Below are 24335 nucleotides of genomic sequence, written 5' to 3' on the forward strand. Positions count from 1 at the left end.
GGTAATCACCTTTTGTGTCTTGCTGTAAAGCAAGGGAAAAAAAATACAATATACATATGAGGAAACAGTCACAAAATATGAAAGCACGTGCATTAGATTCTAAACCTGTGGGACAGACTGTGTTTTGCAGTTGAAGCCCTGTCAGCCTGGAGGAGACTATCTGGACTGGGTTTTACTTATGTGTGAATTGAAATCATTTATCATTCGTGTAATACAAATGCAAGGCCATGAAGGGAGAGGAATTGTGGTATGAGAGCGAGCAACACGAGTAAGGAAAGCTGAAGGACTCGATTCTGTTCTTTCTCACTGATCGCTGCAAAAAAATCATACATCAAGTTCAATATTGTGAAAAGTTGCTTATAATCTAAAGTTGACATATTCAGGAAAAGATTTTGGCTTAAGATTTTGACGCAACTTCATCTACACAAGGAAGAATGCTGTTGTGAGAGTGGGTAGAAGACTGGATTTTAAACAGACACACAAGCTCTTTACCTATGCCCCAAGTTAAATAAAACCTAGTACTGATAGCTCCTGCCCAGTCACAGAAACAGACAAAAATCACTCTAGCTAAAATGGGCACTGAAATGAAAGGGAGCAGCAATTTAGATGTTCTATTTTCATTCAGCAATCACAGAGAAATTCTGTTTTTTCTTTTCTTTTGGTCTGAAGCTAGGGACAGGTGAACAGAATTTTCCTTCGTAACACAGCAGCTGATTGCACAAAGCCTACATACACTGCCAAATGGCTGCCAGGAGTTGTACCAGCTGTAGACTGTAAAGTCAAAGCTGTTTTTTTCAATAGTGCATGGATAATAACTTATTATTCTCATTGCAGCCTCTAAAACACCTCCCATGAATTCTAATGGTATGATTAACCCAATGAAGACTGCTGCAAAGGACCACACAACTGGTACAAAAAGAAAGCTAAAAAACATACCTGGATGAAATAGTAAAGAGATTTTCCATATTTCCTCTTGAATTCACTCTTAATTTTCAGCATGTCAACTTCACAGCGGGAGACCATAATCCTGATCAGAACCTTGTCGCGGGTTCCTTTGCCCTACAAGCAGATACACATTTAGAACTGTAATAGCCAAAATGCGTAAAAGGCCACCACACCTAACGGTAAGACAGTAAACTACAGGCAACTGAGATGTAGCAATAAAAGATACAATGAATTAAACCTTCTAACTAAGGTCATTATTATGATCCAGGAATTTGAGCATCAACATACCTTTCCCATCAGCAGTGTCTGACCAGCTTCCAGTCACAAATCTAGCTACTTAGACTGTAAGCAGCAGTTCTGGTTCACCAGGAAGTCTTCCTGGTATTGCCTAATGACTGTCACCAGGCGTTTCTCTTTCATTCCTTTTTTTGAGAAAGTGTTTAGTGTCTTATTTTGGCACTTCAATAAACAGCTTTTTCTGCTATCAGCTCTTGGTTACCTGCAAAAGATGTGTCTAACTTTGCTAATCATAATCAACTGATCTAACTACAGATCATTATAATGAGACCCTTCCCTATATTTTCCTATACCAAATGCACCTGAATAGATATCTAGGCTCATAACTGTTAAAGAATGCTTTTGAACAATACTAAGTCATTGTTAATTTATTCACATGCCAGTCACACATCATATGAATGAAAGTGCCTAAGGAATCAAAATTTGATGAAACAATGGCAAGAAAAAAATGAGTAGAAAGAAAGAACAGTCTTCCCTACCTTCATGGAATCATACAGTCTGTCTGCAAAGTACAGCTGCTTGTTCTGAATGCACTGGACTGAAGAGAGAGATAAGAATAGTTAAGCATGCTGCCCATACGTGAGATAGCAGAACAGAAAATCTTGAAGCCATTTTTAAAGACGTGATAAGTAGTCAAAATAAGGTTTTCAGCAAAGGTTTCTCCAAAAGGGGACACAGAGAAATTATTTTTACCCAAGTTGTTACTTAGAAGTGGTTTGGCTAAGCTTGTGATTGAACACCACAATTCATTCTTTCACTTCTATAAGCAACCTCTTTTCTGAAAACACTCATTGTATGCTAATCCATGAGAAGTCTCTCTTTCAAGGTTGAGCTCTGTTTATTCTCCATTTGCATTACAGAGCTCTCAGTTCATTCTTAGTCTGAAATGGATTTTCCTCTTAAAGAATTTCCTCTTCAACTTGGTGACATTCCTGTCATCTTCATCTCATGCCACAGTACCAGCCTTACACCCTGCCTCCCCATTTCAGAGAATTCAATGCCAAATCAGCTCTTTTATTAGCCTCTGGCATCCTCCACTGCCTGTCTTCTCTCACACACGCACTCTTCTCTCTCCAGCCTATGTCTACATTGAATACCTATATAGCCTATGTCTACATTGAATATTGATGTGTTCAGCTATAGTTCCAACCTTTTTGTTTGTTTGGGGAAACAAACATTAAGCCTCTGCATCAGACAAAAGTGGAACTAACAACCGATTACAAAACACATGCATTTTTATTTTCATCTGGAAAGCAAGGTTTATATTTTGCAGAGGGCAAAACTATGCTACTTCTCAATACCCATAATATCCTAAAATACACTGGTAGATCAAATAATGCCAGCACTTCCAGTTTCTTTCTCATCCGGCAATGCAGAGGATGCTGGGCCCTATCCTTATCACAATACATTGCAAGAGCACTGAAAAGATCCTATCTAAAGATACTCTTTACTTCACGGTAACTCACCAAGATTAAGGAAAGCATTCTCCAAATCTCCCTTAACCTCCTTCTTGATGCTCTCCAACATATCATATGGGCTGTAGCTCTTGTACCTGTCAAACACTATCACAAGAAAGAAAACAGGTGAAATCAAAATCAGACGAAGAACTGGTAAATGTAACCACCCAAATCAAAAACATAGAGCACGCAATGCAGAGACATACGATTAAAAAATACCTGTCCAAGTCTTTCTGAGAACTTTATCTTAAGTACAGCCTAAGTTAGTCAGCTGATAGTAAAGTTCCTATGCTATGGCCTTTTTGTTTTCCTTGAACACCTCCATAATCTGGTAAAATGCCATCTTAATCCTCTACCAGTATTTTTTGAAACAACAGTGATTTAGGCCCTAAAAATAAAAGTCTTCAAATGGCTTTCCCATGTACTTCTTACAGCAATATCAGAGCTACTTTTCAGAATCTTCGCTGTCAGATTTAAACACATGATATAGCTAAGCTACCCAAGGACAGAGGGAAAAGCTAAAGGACTTCACAAGGTCTCCTGCAGCCATGTTTTCTAGATTTGTAACATTTTTGTTCTCAGTGTACGTGACATATAATTGAGCATTGTTACACCTGTGCAAAAAGAGTTCTATGCACATTCAAACTGAGATTAACAAATCCACACAAATAACTATATTTTTTGAAAAAAATTAACAGCTTGGACATGAATTAAGATTTATGAGATCTCCGATGTTTTACAAGTGCTTTTCACATTAATTTCATTCAAATCTGGGACAAAATAGTTACCACTTTGGTTTAATTTTCTCTCATAGGGAAAAACCAACCAAACAAACCCATCTGTGCCTCGATTAGTACCTTTCTGCAAGTGGGGGACACTTCTTTCAGTCATAATGTTGATCCACTTGGGGACATCAGTTCCCTTTCTCTTCACACCAGCATCATAGAGCTCCTGGGGTTAGAAGGAAAAGCAAAATCATGAAAATTAGGAGTTGCACAAGAAGCCATTGTAAACATATACAATTTCCTTACTGGAAAACAAGCATTACTAGAACTGTGCCAGGGCGCCCAACACAAAAGGACATGATCTATGGATTTAATCTGAAACTAAGACTAATTACTTTGTATTTACCTTTACCTACAGGTTTTACTCTGTATTTAGCTGTGTTTACCTCAGCAGAACTGCTCTCGACAGATACAGATGTAGTAAGACAGATACAGATGTAATAAAGAAGCATTATCGGCCATTAAGTTCATTGACACTTCTCTCAATCTTACACAATTACTTGGTTGCAACCAGTCTTCACAATGTATGTGCTTCCTTTTGTTAAAGGCTCTCTTTATCAATACTCCCAAGGGAAATACCAGAGAGCTTCTGCATAGGTACTAATGGGTAAGTAGCCTGTGAAAACTGGTAACGGAAGGTATCAGGACTGCAAGTGGCAGATAACTTGACAGCATGCAAACATTACTGTGCAAGACAATCTCAAATATACACACCTACTTTCATAAATGCTTCTCACTCTCATAGCATTTGTACTTTCAATATCCCCTAAAGCTTGATCAAATTAAGACATTTAATGGTCATTACCAGCACTTACCCTAGCATCTAGGTCGATCAGCTCATAATCAATCACAGAGGTATCTTCACACCTTTTGCCCTTCAAACAAGGATAGCGGTATTTAAAAAGAGGTTTAATAGACAGTAAGCAGTTTGCTATATGCATATTCTTTTCTCTTTGATTTTTTTTTAATCTGAATTTGCTAAATAAGTAACACTGTGCTCCGTCCCCATTACAAAGCTGCTGCTATGAACGCTGCATTTTTGTCAAAATACTTTGCCCTTCAACATTTGAATAATTTTTTTCCACCCAAAAGACAGTGAGAATACAAGGAAATTTAAAAGTGAGTCAGAAATCCAGTTCTTTTACTGGCAGCCATCAGTTTGTTACCAAAGGGCAGGCACATTAGGAAAAGTGGAAAAATATGAACAGACCTACCTTAGCTAGGGCAACCATTAGCTTGCGGAAGTCACCAGATGTGTCTGATATAATGTCCTTTTCCAGCTCTGTCTTGTACACTAGAAAACAAAAAATTCTTTTCAAGTAAATGGTGTCCTACAAGTGCTCCTTTACAAGAAGAACAGCTGCTAATTAGTGTGGTTTATGCACATAAACAAACAGCTACAATCTAAGTCACATGTAGAAGACAATGAAAACGAACGCATGCTTGCATACAACAAAACCAACATTGCTACCAGCTAGTCATGAGAGTTCCCATGCAATCAAAGTCTGTCATGGAAAGATAACAGTAAAGTCTAGGACTGTTTCAAGGAAAGGAATACTGTTTTAAGCTCGATATCCTGTTAGATCATTCCTAGCTACCAATGAATGCTTGCTTGTTTGATAAACACAGCACTAAAGCCTTCTCCAGTTGTGGATTTATGACTAGACAACTGCAATTACAACTTTAATGCAAAAGACAAAACCTGTTATGATAAATCATAACACACAGAGGAATGTTGTGTGTGATTCTGGTCTGGTGTCTAAACATTTTAATTGCTTTCCAAGTGGTAATACTCTCTAACGCTACAAAATCTCTGGTCTTTTCAACAGCAACCTAATCTACAGCAGCAACATTCTCTTTGCTGATACATAGTATTTTTTTCAATACTGGCCATTACGAGTACATTGGGTTTGCTTGTGCTTTTTGACTTAGCCAGCACCTTATGAGAATCACTTGACAGCTACGAAGCATTAGCACCCAGCAAATTATTACATTTCAGTCTATTTGTGGTGAAGCTCAACTTTAAAGCTCAGATAAACAAACAGGCACTAGACAGCTGTGCTACTGAATTGTGATAAACCCAACCAGAATGGCCAATATAAAAATATAAGGAATATTAAAGAAAAAGTAGTATTTTTTGAGGACTTAGTTCACTCTTGTATCTACTTATTATCAACTAAGAATTATTACTTCAATCAGATAACATGCTTTAGAAAAGTTGAAAAACAGAATATATGCTTTTATGAACTTTTATTTCATGTGTTTTCTGGCAGGTCTACCAAATAAGCTTAGAATCATGTTTCAGTACATTTCAGATTCACCTACTTATCACATAACTGATACTAGAATGCATAACCTAACATCATTCATTCTGTCACTATGCACAGAATGAACATTGCTTACACCCACCCCCCCATTTAGACACAACTTATGAGAGTAGTAAGTGTTCTCCAATTCATTTGCTGCCAAGCAACAAGATGAAACTATATAGACACACACAAATATCCAAGACATCAGCAAAAGATAATATCGTATGTCCAACTGCCAGAGAATCAAAGCAGGTGTGTAAGAGACTCTAATAATCAAATTCACACCGAGGGCAACTTATCCAAGCAACTTAGTGTAAAAGCATAGTACACTGAAACTTTCAAAGGAAACTTACTTTCCCTGTAGACTCTGTTAATTTCACTAAGCTCCTGATTTGTTCGTGAGCAGATGATTTCAATGAGTGTGTCCTCATCAGTTCCCAGACCCTGCAACACATACATGATTCAGTTCGGAATAAGTACTTTGAACTAAGCTGCATTACTACTGTTTAAAAAGTAATATAGGTATTTGCACTATAACAAAATTACGAACCACATCAAAATGTATCAGCTACCAATTAAACCTTATAGTAATTCAGATACACCAAAATAATATGGCTTGATTAATGTCCTCTAAACCTATTTTATATAGATAACCAGCCTATTTTAAAAAGAAAAATTTAAAAATTGCTAACACCACTGCAATACTCTTGTTCCTGGATAAAGACAGGAAACTGAAGGACAGGCTCACAACAGAAGACCAACTTGGATGAGGTGAAGATGCTTCACTGTCCAGTAACCCCTGAGGATGCCTGGATTACTAGTTGGTAAAGCCACCTGGCAGCCAGATACCTCAGTATTTTGAAAAGAAACTTCTTTTTTTTTTAAAAAAAAAAAAAGGCTTCATTGGCATTTTTTTCATTCTGTTTCTTACCTATCAAAGAACGGTGTTCATGCTAATCTCATTAGCCTCAGCTTCCAGCATCACCAGCAGACAGGAAAAACACTCTTATGCCGCCTGTTAGGATGCTCTTTGCTAAGCCCATCTGTAACATAATGTCATTTGGTATGTGGCAAAGATGGGCATGGCTTGCACAGGACTCCAAGAGAAGTCTGCTGGGTAACATCTTGGGAAAACTTCTCAGTCTTACACATTTGGAAAATGGAGGCAATTAGGTGGAAAACTACCCTCTTGGAAAAAGTACTTCTATTAAGGTAAAAAAAATAAAAATAAAAATGGGAGGACTAAACCCAAGTGATTTTATAAAAATGGCTCACAGCTAAGAGAATTAGGAAACTTTCCACAGAGTGGTTCTCATAGGTATCTCAGGAAGAAGTGAAGGCTAACAAAATTTAAGATTTTGTAAATATTTCATAAAAATGTGTACCAGAAAAATAATTACCTTCTCAATGATAACTTTGCTTTACTCAACTTTGAATTCCATGTCATAGCATATTATGTTCTATGTATCAAGTCAAACTTAAGCTCAGGCAAATTCAGAACATTAGACTAGGTGCTTGGGAGTTGGGAATAGCTGACCTACAGAGACAATAGAATATTCTACATTTGTGGCTACTCTGAGGTAACAGCTTGGTCTTTGGGCTGGAACTACAGCATAAATGCTATATAAGTATGTGGTCATCCTAAATATAACATATCAGATGTAAGACATTTAAAATCAAACAAACAAAAACAACAAAAAAACCCAAACCCAAATTACTCTGATTCAGAGTAAATTATTGATAGCCTCTACTTAAGCCAGAAGAGGGCAGCATCCGATTACTCAAAAAAGGGATTTGGCCCATCATTAAAGAGTTACAATCTCTATACTGGGTTGGTTTTGGGGGTTTGGGTTTTTTAGGGGGGAGGGTAGTTTTGTTTGTTTGTTTAACTCCTTTTTAATAGTCTGGAGAAATTAATTAATTGGTTTTTGGTCTTGTTCTGAATTCCAACTGACAAATTTTAATGCTTGTTTTTTAAATATTTTTTAAAAATTAACCTCACCAAAACATTCAGAATTTAAGTGATGACTATAAATACAAATTCCCAAACCTTAGTTTGTTTAGAAAGTTGAATGCAGTGGCATGAGTACCTCTCAAAGTCTCGTGTCAGTGTCCTGCAGAGCAGATATTTCTAAACTAGCAATCTATTCCACGCTTGCCTGTGATTGTAGGGGACTGAACACAGTGACTCACTGCTGCACTGTTTCTCCAAAGACTGCTTTTGATGCCCCATCCTCCTCCTCCTTGTGTTCTACACAGAGGCAGGTGTGGTACAGGATGTTCTTTCAAGACCAGTGATATGACCCAGTAACTGGAAACTACTGTTTAAGTCCATAAATGCCAGCAGAGGATTTAATGGCTCCAGCTAACAGCTGCTCTCCTAATGTTTTTTTGTACTATGAACCTGTAAACTGTGTTTAAGAGCAGTCAGCAAATCAGTTATCCTGACCTGATGAACATTATCTTTTCCTTAAAGAGAGGATTTAATTAACATTTCAAAATCACATGGTTCCAGAATTTCTCTCATTTTAGATGCCTTGCAGCTGGATACTTAAAACTGTAGTACTAAATAATCAGTGGACATGTTTGAAAACTATGGCCTTGGATATGAATTCCATACTCATTCTTGAGACAGCATCATCAGACTAACATACTTTAATTTCAAAGATCATTTACCTTCATGGCAGCTTTCAGTTCAGAGGCATCATACTGTGCTGGTGTCTTCAGCAAGCCCAAGATCACTGCCTCCAAATGACCCGACAGAGCAGATTTAAGCGCTGCAGAAAGTTCCTGTAAAAAAGGAGGTATGATGGAAGAAAAAAATTAAAGCTCATTTCTGATCTCCAGAGAATTCAGCCTGTAGTGCTTTAAGTCTCCAAGCCTGCAACAGTGTTTCTTACACAATTGACAAGGAAACAACACGGAGAGCTTTTCTTTTGTGAAAGCTTAAGAAAGAAATTAGGGCAAAAGAATTTTTTTACGCATCCTTTGAAAATATGAAGAAATCCACTGGTGGCTGACGAAGTGCTGGGAAGCATGGTGCAGACACATCTGAACAGCTCCGCTCCAGTCTTGAAGCACTGATGCTTTGTTGGAGCTAACAAGCACAGATGGATCTGAGTTTGACTCCCTGCGGTCAGTGCTTCTCCATCATACTCCCACAGTTTTCCCAGTAGCACCGTATTATTTGTGTTTTTCCTATTATCCCAGCCCTTTACTAGCTGAGACATCAGAAAATTGACTGCACAGTTATTCCACTGTACAGGCCCAGTTCCCAAGCATCTAGCTGAAAAGAAAAAATTGTCCCTGAGCACAGAAGAATTACCCCTGTCTTCAAGGAAACTATCAGAAGTGTGTGGCCACAGTCTCTATTGTTAATTGTCAGTCAGAGAAAAAGAATGTTCACTTCACAGGATGCATGCAAATCCATAGCAAATAAAGTCAGGGGCATGTCCTCTTTTATGGGTTTCAGGTGCAACTTGAATAATGCTAATATCAGCTTCATTGTAGTGTAGTTACAAAGTTGCAATCCCTGGGATCAAGACTGGGGTTTACACAGATCAATGTATTCCCTAAGCTGAAGTGAAGTCTGTAGCATTCAGAAGAGAATCGCTGCATTTCACTTGCTGGTTTCTACACTGACAATTTGTGAGCTTGAGCGGCAGGGGAAAAGGGGGTAGAGAAAGTGTCCTCAGCAAAACGGCAGGGAAGTTTGTGCCAGAGAGGTAAAGAGCCATGGCACTTAGTTCATTTCCAGAGTCACCCATTTAATCCAGGGCACTAATATATGCTAATACTGTATGCACTTACTGCACGGATTGACCAAAATAGTGAACGGGGGTTTGGGCATCTAGCTGCTTTAGTCTAAGAAACATTTTAGTCCAATAACTCAATTTTGGATACAATGTTCCATCACTTATTTGTGTGAAAACAGGTTTTTCAGACATTAGCTGAAACAGCAAAGATACTGCATATCTTTATAATAAATTTTAGGACAATTCCACGAATTCCAATTAACTGAGTGAAGTTTTTGTAATCTTTGCACTTTGGTGTGAAGGCTATAGAAAATACAAATCACTACAGTAGGATTTACCAAAATAACTGCAACAAAACATCTCAAACTGAACCAAGCACCTGCCCTCCTATTAGCAGGCTTCTAGAGAAATAAAGTCTTCCCCCCCGAGCTACGAAAGCAGCATCTCCGCTCCGCTGTTCTCTGCTCTGGCTAGGAGCACTCTAAGAGAGAATTGGGAAGGAAGCAGACAACTGACAGATATCATAAATTTATAAATAGCAAAGAGAAAAGGTTTTACTAAGTGTTCCAAATGAGCATTTGGATATTAGCAGTCTATTTCAAAGTCAGAGATTATCGGCAGCAGTTCAGACTGACCAGACACACACAAAGACACACGTGCAGAACCCCCAGTATTCACTGGTGGCTCCGTTAACGCTGGTGATGGGGAAAGACTGCATAGATGAAACACCATTCCTCAAGATTACCAGTAGTTTCCATTAGACACAGCTCAACTCAAAGGAGTGAAAATAGACATAAATCTGTGACTTTTAAAATTTATAATGATCTATTTTGAGAAATCCTGCAAAAACCAAAATGAGCAGCCTAGTACAACACAACACATTGCCAAAGAAATCTGCACAACCCGTTGCCAAAGAAAATCATGAGATACTGTCCCCAGAATATATACCTTCATGTCTTTCCAAATACCGCTTCCTCCTCAATTGCCATTCACTTGTTTATTTCACTGAGTGGTTTCTACTGCAAATTTCCATTGTTTCTACAGACTGTTTTGTTCTTTGGCACTTGTTAAATGTGATAAATTCAGTTTGCTCTTGGGTCACAGCAAGGAAAAAAGGTGAGAGAAACATTTACATGAAAAAAATTGCAGATTTTCTTGACTGTGCATTTTTGTGGTCATGCAAAACATTTAACAAAGCTTTAAGTGGCACACTTTACTACTAGGGTCCACTTATATGCACAGTTCTCCCAGTGCCCACACGGCGTGACTGCCAGGGTGCAGACATGTGCACACATGCATGCGTCCAACTTGTGCGTGCTTCTGCATGTACCTCTATCAGCCATGCACAAAATGTGGTGAATTTCCAAAATTTAACTCTAGATTTACATTTGGTTTCAGATGAGCATTCTGGGCTGATACTGGAGAACTACCATTTGGGGTCTGGCAAACCTGAAAGAGATACATTGATCACAATCCTAACTCTGTAAAAGTTTCCTCTTTTTTGTGGGCATAAAACTTCAATTATGGTAAGATTCTCAAAACTTCAAAAGTCAAGAGAACAAATCTTGCCTTCCAGATAGCAAGACTCATTATGCAGAACTCTGCACATATTTTACAGATTTCTCTCCATCAACAGATCAGTACCTCAGGTATTTCTGACAGGGTAATATCTACTGATAGTTCAGCTCATTATATCACTTTATTACACATCTGCAGCGTTTGTAGCACAACTGACTGCAGTCTTTTCTCATCTAAGCTAGCTCTGTGAACAGAAATAGAATACTTTCCTTACGCTGAGCTGTCTTAAAAAAAAATAAAGAAAAAAAAAATCAATCCTCTAAGCCATCTCCCTTTCACCTTTTTGTTCAAATTGAGGCATATCATGTCAATGGATTTTCACTACTATTTAGCACATTACACCAGGGAATCCTACGGTTAGCTGGCTGGAGGTGCTAGGAAACCACCGTCTCCAACAGCTTTCAGTCAAGTTGTACATACTCAACAAATCTGGAAGTCCCACCAGTCCTAAACTGTGACTGTATGGACAAAGTAGATGCATCTTTAATTTCAAGGAAAAGATAAATCAAATAGTACTTATCTCCAGTTTACACCCAGTTAACTGTGAAACACACAAGCCCTGAAAAATCTAACTGTCCAAGAGAAAAGCATTCAATACTTGGTATTTCTTCATATTTTGCTACCTTTTTGGTTCTCCTCTGATAGGCAAAAGCAATATCCTGCCTCTGTTCATTGCTGCGGTTTGTCAGGATGTTGATGATGGTGACCTCATCCACACCTACAAAGACATAAGACGAAGAGTTAAAGAAACTTTCTTGCTACTGTTCTTTTGTATTAGTATGTCCTCCGACACTCTAAACATAGCATATGTGCTGTCTGGAGCAGAGCTCAACAGCTCTCATTAGTTAGTATATGTCACATCCTGGCCTTGGACACAGGGCAACCAATTACAGCCCAAATTTTTGATGTGATGCAGATCTTTGTGTACACAGGCATGCATACACCTCAACAAAGTCTAGATTGTGACCAGCTTCGCTACTTCTGTTTTCTGCTTCACTTGTGTGTTTGTTTACTTGTCTTCAGCCATTCAATATTCTGCAAAAAGTTGCTCAAGAGTACAGGCTTTAAAACTGACATGAACCTGTACTTACTAAAGCCTGCCCTGCCATTTCGGTAGAGTATTTTCAATTAAAGCTTCTTAATAAAGTAGTTATATTTTCTATTTAACCCATAGACACTTAATTATCACTCCAAACATAAAACCGGGAAAATAAAATAGTATATTTCGTTCTCTCAGCAGCTCTGAGTCTCAGAAGACAGAAGGGGTTTTTGACAATGGAAGAACTATGTTTGTGCTACTTTTTTTTTTTAAATCATCACTTGAAGATTCATGCTGAGTTTTAACTAGCATGCCTAGAGGACCTGGATGCTCAAACTCCCAACCTATCTTTCAAGTAAGTGAATTATGTATCAGTAAAGGTTTAGTTTTAAGTGAAGTTTTCCAAATCCATGCACTTAAATGCACCTGCAGGCTGAATGCAAGGAGATCATTAAGATTTATTCTAAGTTAGAAGCCAAAGCATGCATCTAGAATTAGATACTCTGGCTGTCAATAGAACCTAATGCACACCACTTCTTTAGCTCCTGTAGGGGTCATCAATGCAGGCAATGCATATAGAGCTTTTATGTTGTAGAGGAAGCAGGATTTCAAGATGTTATTTCCTAGATACAGCTACATGCTAGTCTATGTTCTTTTCAATGCAGGCAGCATCTTGTGACTTTTCCACTTGCTCCTGCTTACTGCTACTAACTTGCATTCAGATTCCCTCTTGTTTTCCCCACTTCACTTGCTGCTTTCAAACTGGATTCTCCTGAACTTCCATTCTTTGGACTGGCACAGTTCTTCCTGTGATGACAATTCTCATCCACAGCTTGGTCTCTGCAATTCAAAAGATATCCTAGAGCCTAGTTGGACTGGAGGCTCTTGAGCTTCTTGAGCTCAACCTGGAGCATCTGACTTATCTCTGTATCCTGTGATAGGGCTCTAACCCACTGGACATACAGTTACCATGCCCTGCAAACATCCACGTCTCTCAAAGAGCTCTCTGCAAGGACAGCTACACTTTGTTTATTACGTCAACAGAAGAAAAATCCAAACAAGCTGTATTTATATTCCTGTAACTAAGCATTAAATCTATATTAAACCCTTTCTTTTACTATGAAAGCTTATAGAAACAGCCCTTGCAAGCACCCGGTCTCCATTACTCAATGGAAAATCTTTAGAAATGCAAGCCCCTCTGCCACAAGGTAAAAGAAAAGAATTGTTAGCAACAGAAACAGAGCAGCCAGGGGGCAGCACGGGAGAAGGGGGGGAAAAGAGTTGCAGAAACAGATAAGAAAAAGAATGTGGCACACTGACACTGAATGTATCTGAACAGAACTGAAAAGGTGTACTTAATCAAATGGCAGATGGCTGAAATTTCCCAAGGCCTGGGTGAGGACACACTAGCTTGCTCAAGTAAAATCTCATTTTGAATTTAATTTTCTTACTCTGTTTAAAATACCAAACACAACTGTGTTTTTGTAGGACAATTATAATCTTTTTCTTAGAATGCTTTGTAAAAAGATAGAAGTGAAAGAATTTGAGACCCTTTCCCCAATTCTCCAATGCTTATTTGTGTCTGTATCGCTGAATTCAGCCCCTAGGTAAAATGTCTGTTTGTATTTCCTGTACATTATTGGTTAACCAAAGCTGTCTGGACATGCCATTCAAACACAGGTGGAGAATAACAGCACAGCTGGAAGTACTGTCCAGATAATAAAGTCCTCCAAACAGAATGGCTAGCATAGCTTATAAATGGATGGACAGAGGAGCCAGCTAGCACAGCTCTCATTGTTACACTTAAATATCAAGCTAAAATATAGCTATGCTGTGCAACTACTTGTTTTGGACTATTTTCAGACTGACTGGATGAAGCTTAGAAGAGGAAAAACTATTTCTAAATATTGCACATCTGATACAGTGCATATTCTTCTGCAACAGAAAGATAATGTTTAACTAGTTATTTTTTTCTGGTGAGTTGCATGCCAGGTTTTGAAGCAAATAGGTGGCTCTAATCTAGAGGTTGGGATAAGCCCAGAGTTTCAACTTAAGTCTCTCCATTTACTACAAGTGTTATGAATAGCTTTTTTCACATTTGCACACACATCAGTGTAAATGATGATTTCTGGATAAAAAAAAAAAAAAGACCAGAAAGTAAGAACTGGATTGGTAGCTACTAGCAGGACTCAGTTCCCCACCAGAATCCATCTACATTTATTTTCCTTATTGTCCAAAGCAACTTCACAGCAACTTGAAACAAAGAACTGTAACAGATACTGTAAAATTAATCATATAAAGCATGAATGTTGCAAAAGACCTTTCAGCCCCTAGCTACAGAATCTAAAATGATGAGTCAAATCCAAAATTCCTTTCTCCATCTTCACCACATTCTTCACAATGAAATACTGTACTTGAGCCCCATGTCCTCAGCTCATGCTGAGGCAGACCTACATCAGTGTTCTTATTCACACAAGCTTGGCCTGCAAAAGCCAAAAGGCCCTGGAAAGCATCATATGGCTTAGTTACAAATTTTGGTTTGAAAACACTCTGACTGCACACTTCAGCCACAATCTACTCCTACACATTAAGTGTTCCCATTTTATAAAAAAAAAAAAACAACAAATTCCCCTAGTCCAGAAAGAGCCACAAACAGACAGACACACAGATATCGGGCCTTTCAGCTGTTGCAGGGCCACAGCATAAGCCAATGTCTTAAGCTTTTTAATAAATTCTAAATTTAAACTATCCTTGGCGTTCAAAACCAGCAAATGACATTTTCAAGTTTTATCACAATTGTGATAGATTAGAAGCCCACAAATGACTCCATCCAAGTTTCTTATTCATATGCTTTGTGGATGGAAATACGAAGTAAACTCATTGCTCTGGCATTTAGTGGAAAATAAGTGCTTGTACTTCACACTTGGGAATCGTGCTGCATGGACAGGATGCTGACTCACATTTGCTGAGGCAGGGTGGAGCAGGAGAGCAGCTCAAACATTTTTCTTTGCTGTTCACTAAAATTTCTCAAAGTTTCAGGGTAATGAAACAAAAGTTTATTTCCAAATTTACTCTGGCTGGGCAGATTTTATCAATCTATCAATGAGCATTTCTATCAATGGGCAACTGAAAATTAGACATTGTGGCTCACAATTTCTTTTAAAAACAAGAAAGTTCCTTGCAGATAGAAATGTATTTGATGGGGGGAGAGGGAAGTAGATCTTAAAACAACCAAACAACACCCTCAACCCTCTGATTAATAGCAACTTTTCTTCTAAAAGAGGCAATCTGTTGCATTGGTAAGATCACAGTATTATGGCTCAATCAGCAAGGGGGAGGAAAAAAAAAAAAAAAGAGGAAATTAACTTAACCAAAATGATCAGTTAGAGTTTTTGAATTTTTGGTTTAAAAGACACCATACTTGAATTTCCATCGGCCAAAACAGCAGCACCAGCACTGTTCTGAACAAAATGGACAATATGGACAGTCACTTAACTTTCTAGGACAAGATGAGAACAGAGCTAAAGTACTTTCATTCAGCAAGAGCTGGCATACATTCATTCAGCTCATTTACCAGAAGCCTGTTCTCTTAAACTTAATTTTCAAAGACAGCACAGACAGAATACCAGAAGCTATTTCTGTCCTAACAGCATCTAGGTACTACAGAGATCATCAGTCTACATGAATGAACAAAACGGGATTGCAGGCCTCAGATTACTAGTGGGAGATGTACGTGATTAGCCCTTGTGAGACCTCAACACCATCGTGTATCCGGTACCAATACAGTCCTAGGACTATTTGACTGAGCTTATGAGCTGCAGTGTCTGCAAGTCTGCCTTGCATAACACTGATCCCACTGGAGTCAAAGGGAAAAATTTAGATAGAGTAAGACTATAATTTCAGTTCTGCTATTTTGCTTAGTAAGATTTCACGAAACCCAAACCATGTTGCAATGAGATGTTTCTTTACTGATACTATTAACATTCTGAATATGTAACTGATGCAGTTTGGTGAATTTTAGACACTATCCTCCCCCACCAGGATGTGAGCAGATTTCCTCTAAACTTTTGCTTCCTAACATTAAAAACTGTTAAAAGGTATGGGCGTGTTGGATATACTATATAAACAATGAATTCAGTCTTACAGAAGACCCCTGTTATGGTTTACACCTCATAATTGTTTTACCAATTTCAGGATATAATGAATTTATTATAGATGTATGCTCTAAGCACTTTCCTATAACAAACCTGTGTTTGAATTCTGCCAGTCATGGAATAAAAAAGTATACCGTGAGACCCCAAAAGGTTGTGGTTTAGGTTGCAAACAATTGACTATTCACAACCTAGTCTGACAATAAAATTATTTAACAAAGTATTTGAGACACACAAAGTCAGGATGCTAAGGAATAACTCTGAAACAGAAGAGAGACACTTCAACAGTCTCCTTCCCTACAGAGGATTAAAAGCAGATTAATGTATGCTCTGTTAGCACTCTTCTAGTAGTTTCTTCTATTTAGGCTCATATACTTGAGCTAATCTATACATGGGACACAATGGAACATTACACAGAAATTAGAAAACCTCAGCAAAAAGCCAATATTTACAAAGGACACGCTAAGGCACTAGATGAACTTGCTACAGAAAAACTAAATAGCCTAAAAATGAAACTGGCACAGCAATGACAATTACAAAAGGAACAAGCCAGAGCTGCAACAAGTTATTTGCATTATGCAACCTCTAGGTTGAACTATTGTAAATTACAAACTGCTTTTATATCATCGAGAGCCATTTCTGCACATCTCCCTTTCTAGGCTGTTGGATAAATATAACCCCCCCTGCATTTAATTCAACTCCACTCAAAGCCCAAAGGGCTGGGCAATATATGTGTGTGGTATAGTTGTTGCAGATAGATCTAAGCCCCAATAAACACATCACAGTATTTCCCACAGATCTCACAATAGATGGCTAACCTCTGAGGAATTAATCTGAAGAGTGTGAATGAATGTAGGAATATTTAGACATTATTTAGAGCAGAACAGTCAGACACTCTACCCCAGGTCTTTGCCCTAAAACAAATATATGGCTGTTGTTTAGCCAGTAAAATAAAGTTTTACCCATTTTACACACACAATCACCAAAAGAGAGAGTCATGACTCTCATTCAGGGAGTTTGCATTACTGCGAAACAGCTGAATAATTAATTAGATGGTAACTTTTCACAACTGTCCGCTCTGACTGCAAATACCGTACTTGCATATTGTTTATATAAAAACACAGAAGGTATACCCAAATGATTTTTCCCAAATACAAGACTCCATAGGATATAATTTCCATAGTACTGCTATAAAGGATATAATTTGAAAGACTACTTTGATGACTGTGAAATACAGGCCCATTAGAGCATGTAAAGACCTAGATTTTCAAAACAAAGCACAGGCATGTGCTTCAGATACCAGGAGTCCATTATCCTGCGTAGAGTAAAGCCCCTAAAATCCTTGGGTCTTATGTCCATTTTTTTTGAAACTGACCACCTCTACTACAAAAAGAGCTTGCGAATGTATTTATAACCTGCCATATCTCTCTCAATGTATTAAAACAAGATGAACAAGTCATTCATTCTTTACAATTCTATGATAACTTACATCGCTTATTTCTACCTTCTGCATACAATGCAAACTAATTGCTAGAGAACCAGTGATACTTCCTAGGAAAAAGGTAGCTGCTGTGGGTATGTACTGTTTGGTCATTATAAGTGTTATATTTTTAGCTCAAAAACTACTAATATATTTCCCAGAAATATTTTCAAATGTTTTCTTGTGGAAGAATTACCCTGTGTAGCTGTTTAAATCACTGTTTGTAGAAAACTAATTCTTGCCTGGATGATTCAGAATTTTCATTTGGAAAAACCCCCATATATTTTAGAGAGTTTGCATTTTAGCTGATTTTCTGAATTAGCAGATGAAAATATCCTGCAACCAAGCATTTGAAGTGCAAGGAAATAGTAACTGGGAAAAGGGTCCTAGCACTCTTGTTCTTTATTTCCCCCAGGAATACTTCCTTTGAGAGAGTCTTTGTGGTGGAAGATTCAGCATTAAAACCATACAGAGAATCTCCCCTTTAAAGTCACCTTCCCAAAAAAGCTCCTGGATAACAACCTAATAAGCAGAAATAAGCTCAATCCTACAAACATGCAGGTCCACGAATAACTTTCCCTATTACATGTTTAAAGGGTTGGGAATCACCTCTCTAATGAAATGTTTCCATGTATCTTAAAACCAAACTCAGCCAACTGCTTATCTTTGCTGGAAGAAATTAAAAAAAAAAACAACGTGAGGTTGATTTTCCTGACTGGAAAAGCTTTTGTACTGCCTAGGATATTGCAGTTTCCTTTTGCATTAATTAACAGCTTGAGTGTTAAAATGTGCATATTTGTACCCACCCTGACAGTATATTTGACATGTTTAGATTTGCCCTATAATCAAGAGCTGTAAAAAATTAAGTCTAGACAAAACTCTGCCAAATACGATGACATTTACTCCTCTCTTGCAAAATGATTTTTTTTAAAATAAAAGCAAACCATGAAATAATTCAAAATCAGAACTGAACCTACTTTAATGAGAAGACAAGGGATTTGTCCAGTTAAATTAAGAAACCTTGCGAAAGAAAGCCTCATGCTTGTTAGGGAGGGGCAATATTTAACATTTTATAGCAAGTCAAACATGTGCTTTGTTGGCACCGATGGAAGACTGCATTTCTTTCTGATGAAAAACTGTTTGGATTTTAAATTTCTCCCTCTCCTGACATGCAGGGAAAGACTTGGCAGTTCCAGCTACACCCAGCTGTTGCTTCTGTGGCCTGGAAGAAGTCTGGAAAGCTTGGTACACCCTTTCTTTGTTACAGAGCAGGACAAGGACAGAGGATCACTGCCCTGGGAGTACCACCAAGGTATTACTCCAGAGCTGTGGTTCATACTCCCTGTACTCCTGACTGCTTCAGTATACCAGGTTTTCCCACACAGCTGCATCTCTCCCCTGCTCCATGAGAGTCTCCTACCAGTCAGTGGAAGTGGTAGATCCTGACACTGATATAAGGAGGTGGAAGCCTACCTGAGAGCCTGGATCAGAGAAGCAGGAGACTCATTTTGCCCTGCTCCTGAAATACTGCAACATCATTTCAGAAACTAGATTCTGTTGTTTCTAGGACTTTCTTTCACTACAAATTAATATAAGATAGATGAGCATTTAGTTCAAAACCCAGGAGAAAAATGTTCAAACCATCCCTATTCAGCTGTCTGGAGAGCTGAAAGGAAGAAGAAATGTCCAATCCAATAATCCAGTAGAAATCCATGATTCAGAGCTTGGTCCCAAATCACTGCCACAGAAGTTGACACTTCATTCTCAGTGGCAGAAAAGTAGTAGAATTTGAAGTACTGATGAGTCAAGAGAAAAAAGTGGACATTTTCAGTAATAACCTCAACAACTCTACTACAAACTTCAAAAGCATATTCAAAGCAAGCATTTACAGAGTTCAAAATATAACTCTGTCAAGTTTTCATCAGTGAAGTCTGAGAAATTCCAACACCTCCTAAAACAGGTATTCTAGAGTAAGGATATTAAAACATTGGTCTTGAGACACAGTCCCCCCCCTTTTTTTTTTTTTTTGGCACACCAACATACTACTTTACATGTAGAATCAAAACCACAGCCCACATTCCTCACCTTTGGTCTTGATGGCTGTTTCCAGGGCTGCAGCATCCCGGTCAGCATCAAAATTTGAGTAGGCCTTAACTGTGGCATATGCACTTGGTGGGAGAGAATGCTAGAAGGAAAAGAAAAACAACCTCAAAGTTAAATCATGTAATCCTGTCCTCTTTGCCATTAACAAAACACATGCCTCTTGGTTACCTGGTATATAGCCAAATTTTTAAATACAAGAACTACCATCGGGTATCTGTGAAAACGGAATTCTGCTAAGAGCCACCAAACTCTGTTCTCCTGATGTGTATCGTCCAGAAATCCACTCAAAGCCATGATTATTGTAACAAAAAATATATACAAAGAGATATTACATATTATTGCAGCAAAAAAAACTATAACACATTCCAACTTTACTCACTAAACCTCAGTCTTCTAAAATCTGGAGTTTTCTGTCTAGATCTGAAGGAAATTGACAACAGAAAGCTAATTCACAGAAAGTTTAAGTATCTGCTGTGAAAGTCTGAAGTGGTTTAGATTTGAAGTCAATACTTTGGATCACAGGCTACTTAATTAAAATAAAAAGTAGACAGAGGTGGAAGATTAACAATGAGTAAGTTAGAACACGTTTTGTGCCCTATCTCATGGACTTTAAAAGTAACAACAACAACAAAAAAAAATGAAGCCCATAGTTCTAGAAAGCAGAAGTTACTCAGAATCACCTTTTGAAAGTCTATGCCTGCAGATACTTGGTTTAAGCAGTAGGAGGCTAACAAAACCAAATGACATTTCAAATTACCTCTGCTAAGAATAAGAGGACTTGCGGGTAAGTTCACTTAGTAAACAGTTGCAACATTTCAGAAGTTACCACGTTTTATCAGCTGTTTATTATTGTCCTCTCCTGAGGATTACAGCTTCAAACAGGAGGTTATCAGAATAGAAATTCAACTCTTCTCAGCAGCTTCATTGTAAGCTAACAGTTTATCTTGTATCGCCTCCCATGGGCAGGTTAAACTAAACCACAGATTGTCATATAAATAGCTGAGAAATATTCACAAATCCCACTCCACTGAGTTCAGTTTAGAGATGTAAACCTCTGGCAGAAAGGTGCAGTGACTAACACCCGAAATTGCCATAGCGGTTTCCTAAGTGAATGAACAACTAAGCTTTCTTGGTAAAGATCCCCAGAAACTTTTTTTTCAGTCCATAACTCCAACAGAAAGCCAGGTTCACAAACAGGACTAACCTATCTTTATGTCGCTGGAGGATCTTTTTACATGCAAATTGTTAAAAGAAGGACAAATTTTAACTAAAAAATTCTGTGGTTTTCGACTACATTTGACTCTATCCTGTAGAGGTCAGTCAGACTGTCCTGAATGGATTCCTCTGGCGGCAACCACTGTGCCTTCTTGAGACAGGCTGTGTTATGCTGTGGAGATGGGAAGTCAAAAAAGTGCTGATAAACTGTACTATTTTTTCTTTTGTCTCTTACCATCAGCTCAATCTAGCAAAGTGGCCCCAGTTTGGCACACAGCCACACCACAAAACACAGCCTCTCCTGTTAGCAGATCAAATTGCTAACAGAAACAGTAAATGAAGATGTGCAGTGCAGCCTTGGACAAATCTGTGTGCCTGAAAAAATCCTAAACCAAAGCCCATTAGTACACAAAATCATGTGGCACTTCTATCTAATTAACCATCCCCACTGGATAATCTGAAGCAAGTCACCTGGTGAGCTTAGAGTGGACTACCACTCCTTCCACTCAGCTCTAAGTGCTTTCTGAGTCATTTGGACAGAGTATTTTACTGTAAGATGATATCATACACCGAGAAAATACATAGCATATTTGGGAGACGTCTTTTCCTCTGTCCTTCCACCCACCCAATGTATGCAACAAGTTGGATTCAGATTCCCTGACACCGGCTGAAAGACCCAGGAAGCGCCATGTATGTATGTATACCCAGGAAAGACAGAAACCTTCTGCTGGCTACTCTACCAGTAAACAGACCGTCTTCAAATTCAGCATCCCCAAAGACCATGCTTTACTCTCTCAGGTGACTGTCTTGAGTACTTCAGTGAAGTAGATACAGGTCTCACCAGGGTGATTATTCTGCCTATGAAAAACAGCCATTTAAACTCCAGACTATATGGTCTCAAATTACTCTGGTACAGTACTGTACCACAGTACCCGTACAGAGTGCTTTCAGACAAGAGAATTTTTCCAACTGACTTTCCATTTAGTTCAATACAAAATTTTCCAGGATGTGGCAGTGTAAGTTCAGCTAGTGTGTAACTGCACAAGCAGTCCGGGCCAGACTAAAGCAGAGAAGGATTATTTTTTTCTCCCCGCATATCTAGCATGCTTCAGAGGTCCTCCAAGTGGTTTACTTCCTCTGAGCCTGATTAATTCAATACTATCGTGAAGATCAGAACATGAGGCACAAGCATACATCACTAACAGGAAAGCTGAAGAGGTTTCATTTCTTCTAAAAAAAAAAACAACAAAAAAACAAAAAAACCCCAAAACACCCAACCACCCCAAACTCTTTCAAGGTATCTACATCTCAGTATTCTCTGTCCTCAAAAAACCTCATCAGTCACGTTTGAAAACTGAGTAACTTGACATCATCCAGCAAGTAAGCTACAAAGTCTTGACTACGATATAGGCTTCCAATTCTCAGTGCAAAGATGGAGCGTGTGATGAGGCATACAGCAAGATCTTTGTTACGGAATGTTTCTATACTCTCTTGTGGATAGATGCAGACTGCAAGCATAGATTAACTTCAGCACAACTCCCTCCTTTCCTTAAAGGAAGGAGAAGATGATATGAGGCTGAAGCCAGCAGGCCAGTTTCTTTGTCTTGAAACAAATCAGTCATTATACCACTGATGCAGAACACACAAATTCCTTAATGCACAAGACAGGACTCGCGTTCAGCTGCGACCATGCTATACCCTCAAGGTTAAAAACTTAGGATCTACAGAACAAACCAGCTGCCTGATATTTCTTGCACTCCATGGCAGGATTTCTGATGAAAATGCTGGCATGGAACAGTATTCAAATTTGACTTTTGCAACTACTCGCAAGCATCATGGAAGAAACAGTTCTGCCCTTGAGAACAGATTGCTCCAATACTATTCCAAAAGTAATTCTCAGTTGAAAAAAACACGGCCAAGAAATCTCAAGAGTTGACTGCTTTTGCAGTACAAAATCAGCTTCGCTACTTACCTACAGTAGACTAGCCAGTTCTTTGCAACAGCTCTTTCACAAAGATCATATGGTATAATTTATTTTGCAACAAGTAACAAAAATAGGCAAAAAGTTTGCTTGTACTGAGCTCAGATCTGGAGTTACTAGCTCTAAAATTTAAAAGTATAGCAAGTTTGTAAGCAACGTGATGAAGTAATGCATGATAGGATTCACTTCCTCTTCAGTGACAATATCAGAACCAGAAATTCATGACATGATAACCTGACACTACACTGGTAACCCTACCATCTAATGCTGCAATGTAAGAAATCAAACAAAGACTGTAGCTTTCCAGTATTTCAATAAAAATATCAAGCAAGTGCAGATGTGGTGGAAAATAGACAATCAAAACCAAACTTCTTTTCTCATTTTCTATCCTGAAAAGTGTAAAGAAGTTTGAGAAAATAATTTTTTTCAATAGGTAGTTTGGTTTTGATGACAACTATTACGGGAATATTATCCCCAATAAGTAATGTTCTCCATTTTTAATTGGAAAAAAAAAGAAAAAGAAAAGAAATCTTGGAAGATACCAGCAAAACCAAACACATTTCCATTTTCTCTTATTGCCCTTAACTCACTTGTTTCTTTGGAAGAAAGAGCGACCACAGATGCAAGCAAGCCATTCAGTTTGTCCTGTGATCTTTCATATGGCCCAGCACATGAACACTGCTCACGCTACCGGCCAGTTAGAATTGTCGTTAAATCTAGTCACCTCATATAATCATCCTATGGTTTACAGCTGCTTTGTGGCTGAAAACTGATCACTGCTGACTAGGTTTTTACTCAAGTTAAAGTAGAAGAGATGTGTGGAATCTTGTAAACTGTACAGCTCAGTACAATTGTTGGTAGAGTCCTGTAAAAGAAATAAGATGTGGCGTTTAAGTAAACCAAACTTTTCTTGTTTAGATAATAATACTTACATCTCCTTCAAGGCTGAGCTTGCTTAAAATTTCATGGACAGTAGTCATCTTGAAAGAATGCTGGAAGAAGAGAAAAAAAAAACACAAAACAAGTAGATTTAAATATATTTACAATTACCTCAGTGTGCTATGTACTCCTGAAACACTGCAGCACTGAAAGTGACAGTCCAATGAATCTGCTAATCCCAAGCAAGAAAGCAGATTTAAGAGTTTCCAAGCCACACCACTATCAACACTGCAACAGTGAGAGGTCTTCATTTTCTTGTAAAATAAAAATTTATCTTTACTCCTTAAAAATAACCCACCAC

The 24335-nt window shown here is 38.3% G+C and overlaps 1 protein-coding gene across 1 annotated transcript; it reads right to left on the minus strand.

Annotated features, from left to right (window-relative positions):
• Positions 1-4: 4 nt before the first annotated feature.
• Positions 5-24085, minus strand: ANXA2 (annexin A2; the record flags this gene model as incomplete). The annotated part of the gene is made up of 12 exons (XM_009885792.1): positions 24028-24085; positions 19882-19981; positions 11750-11844; positions 8470-8583; positions 6147-6237; positions 4699-4778; positions 4300-4359; positions 3557-3650; positions 2709-2804; positions 1722-1780; positions 937-1059; positions 5-22 (listed from the first exon to the last, which is right to left on the minus strand). Coding segments are annotated over exons 1-12 (978 nt in total), but the record flags the coding sequence as incomplete, so codon positions are not given.
• Between the last annotated feature and the right edge of the window lie 250 nt (positions 24086-24335).

This window comes from Charadrius vociferus, unplaced genomic scaffold, assembly GCF_000708025.1.
Source record: "Charadrius vociferus isolate BGI_N301 unplaced genomic scaffold, ASM70802v2 scaffold325, whole genome shotgun sequence".
Lineage (NCBI taxonomy): Eukaryota > Metazoa > Chordata > Aves > Charadriiformes > Charadriidae > Charadrius > Charadrius vociferus.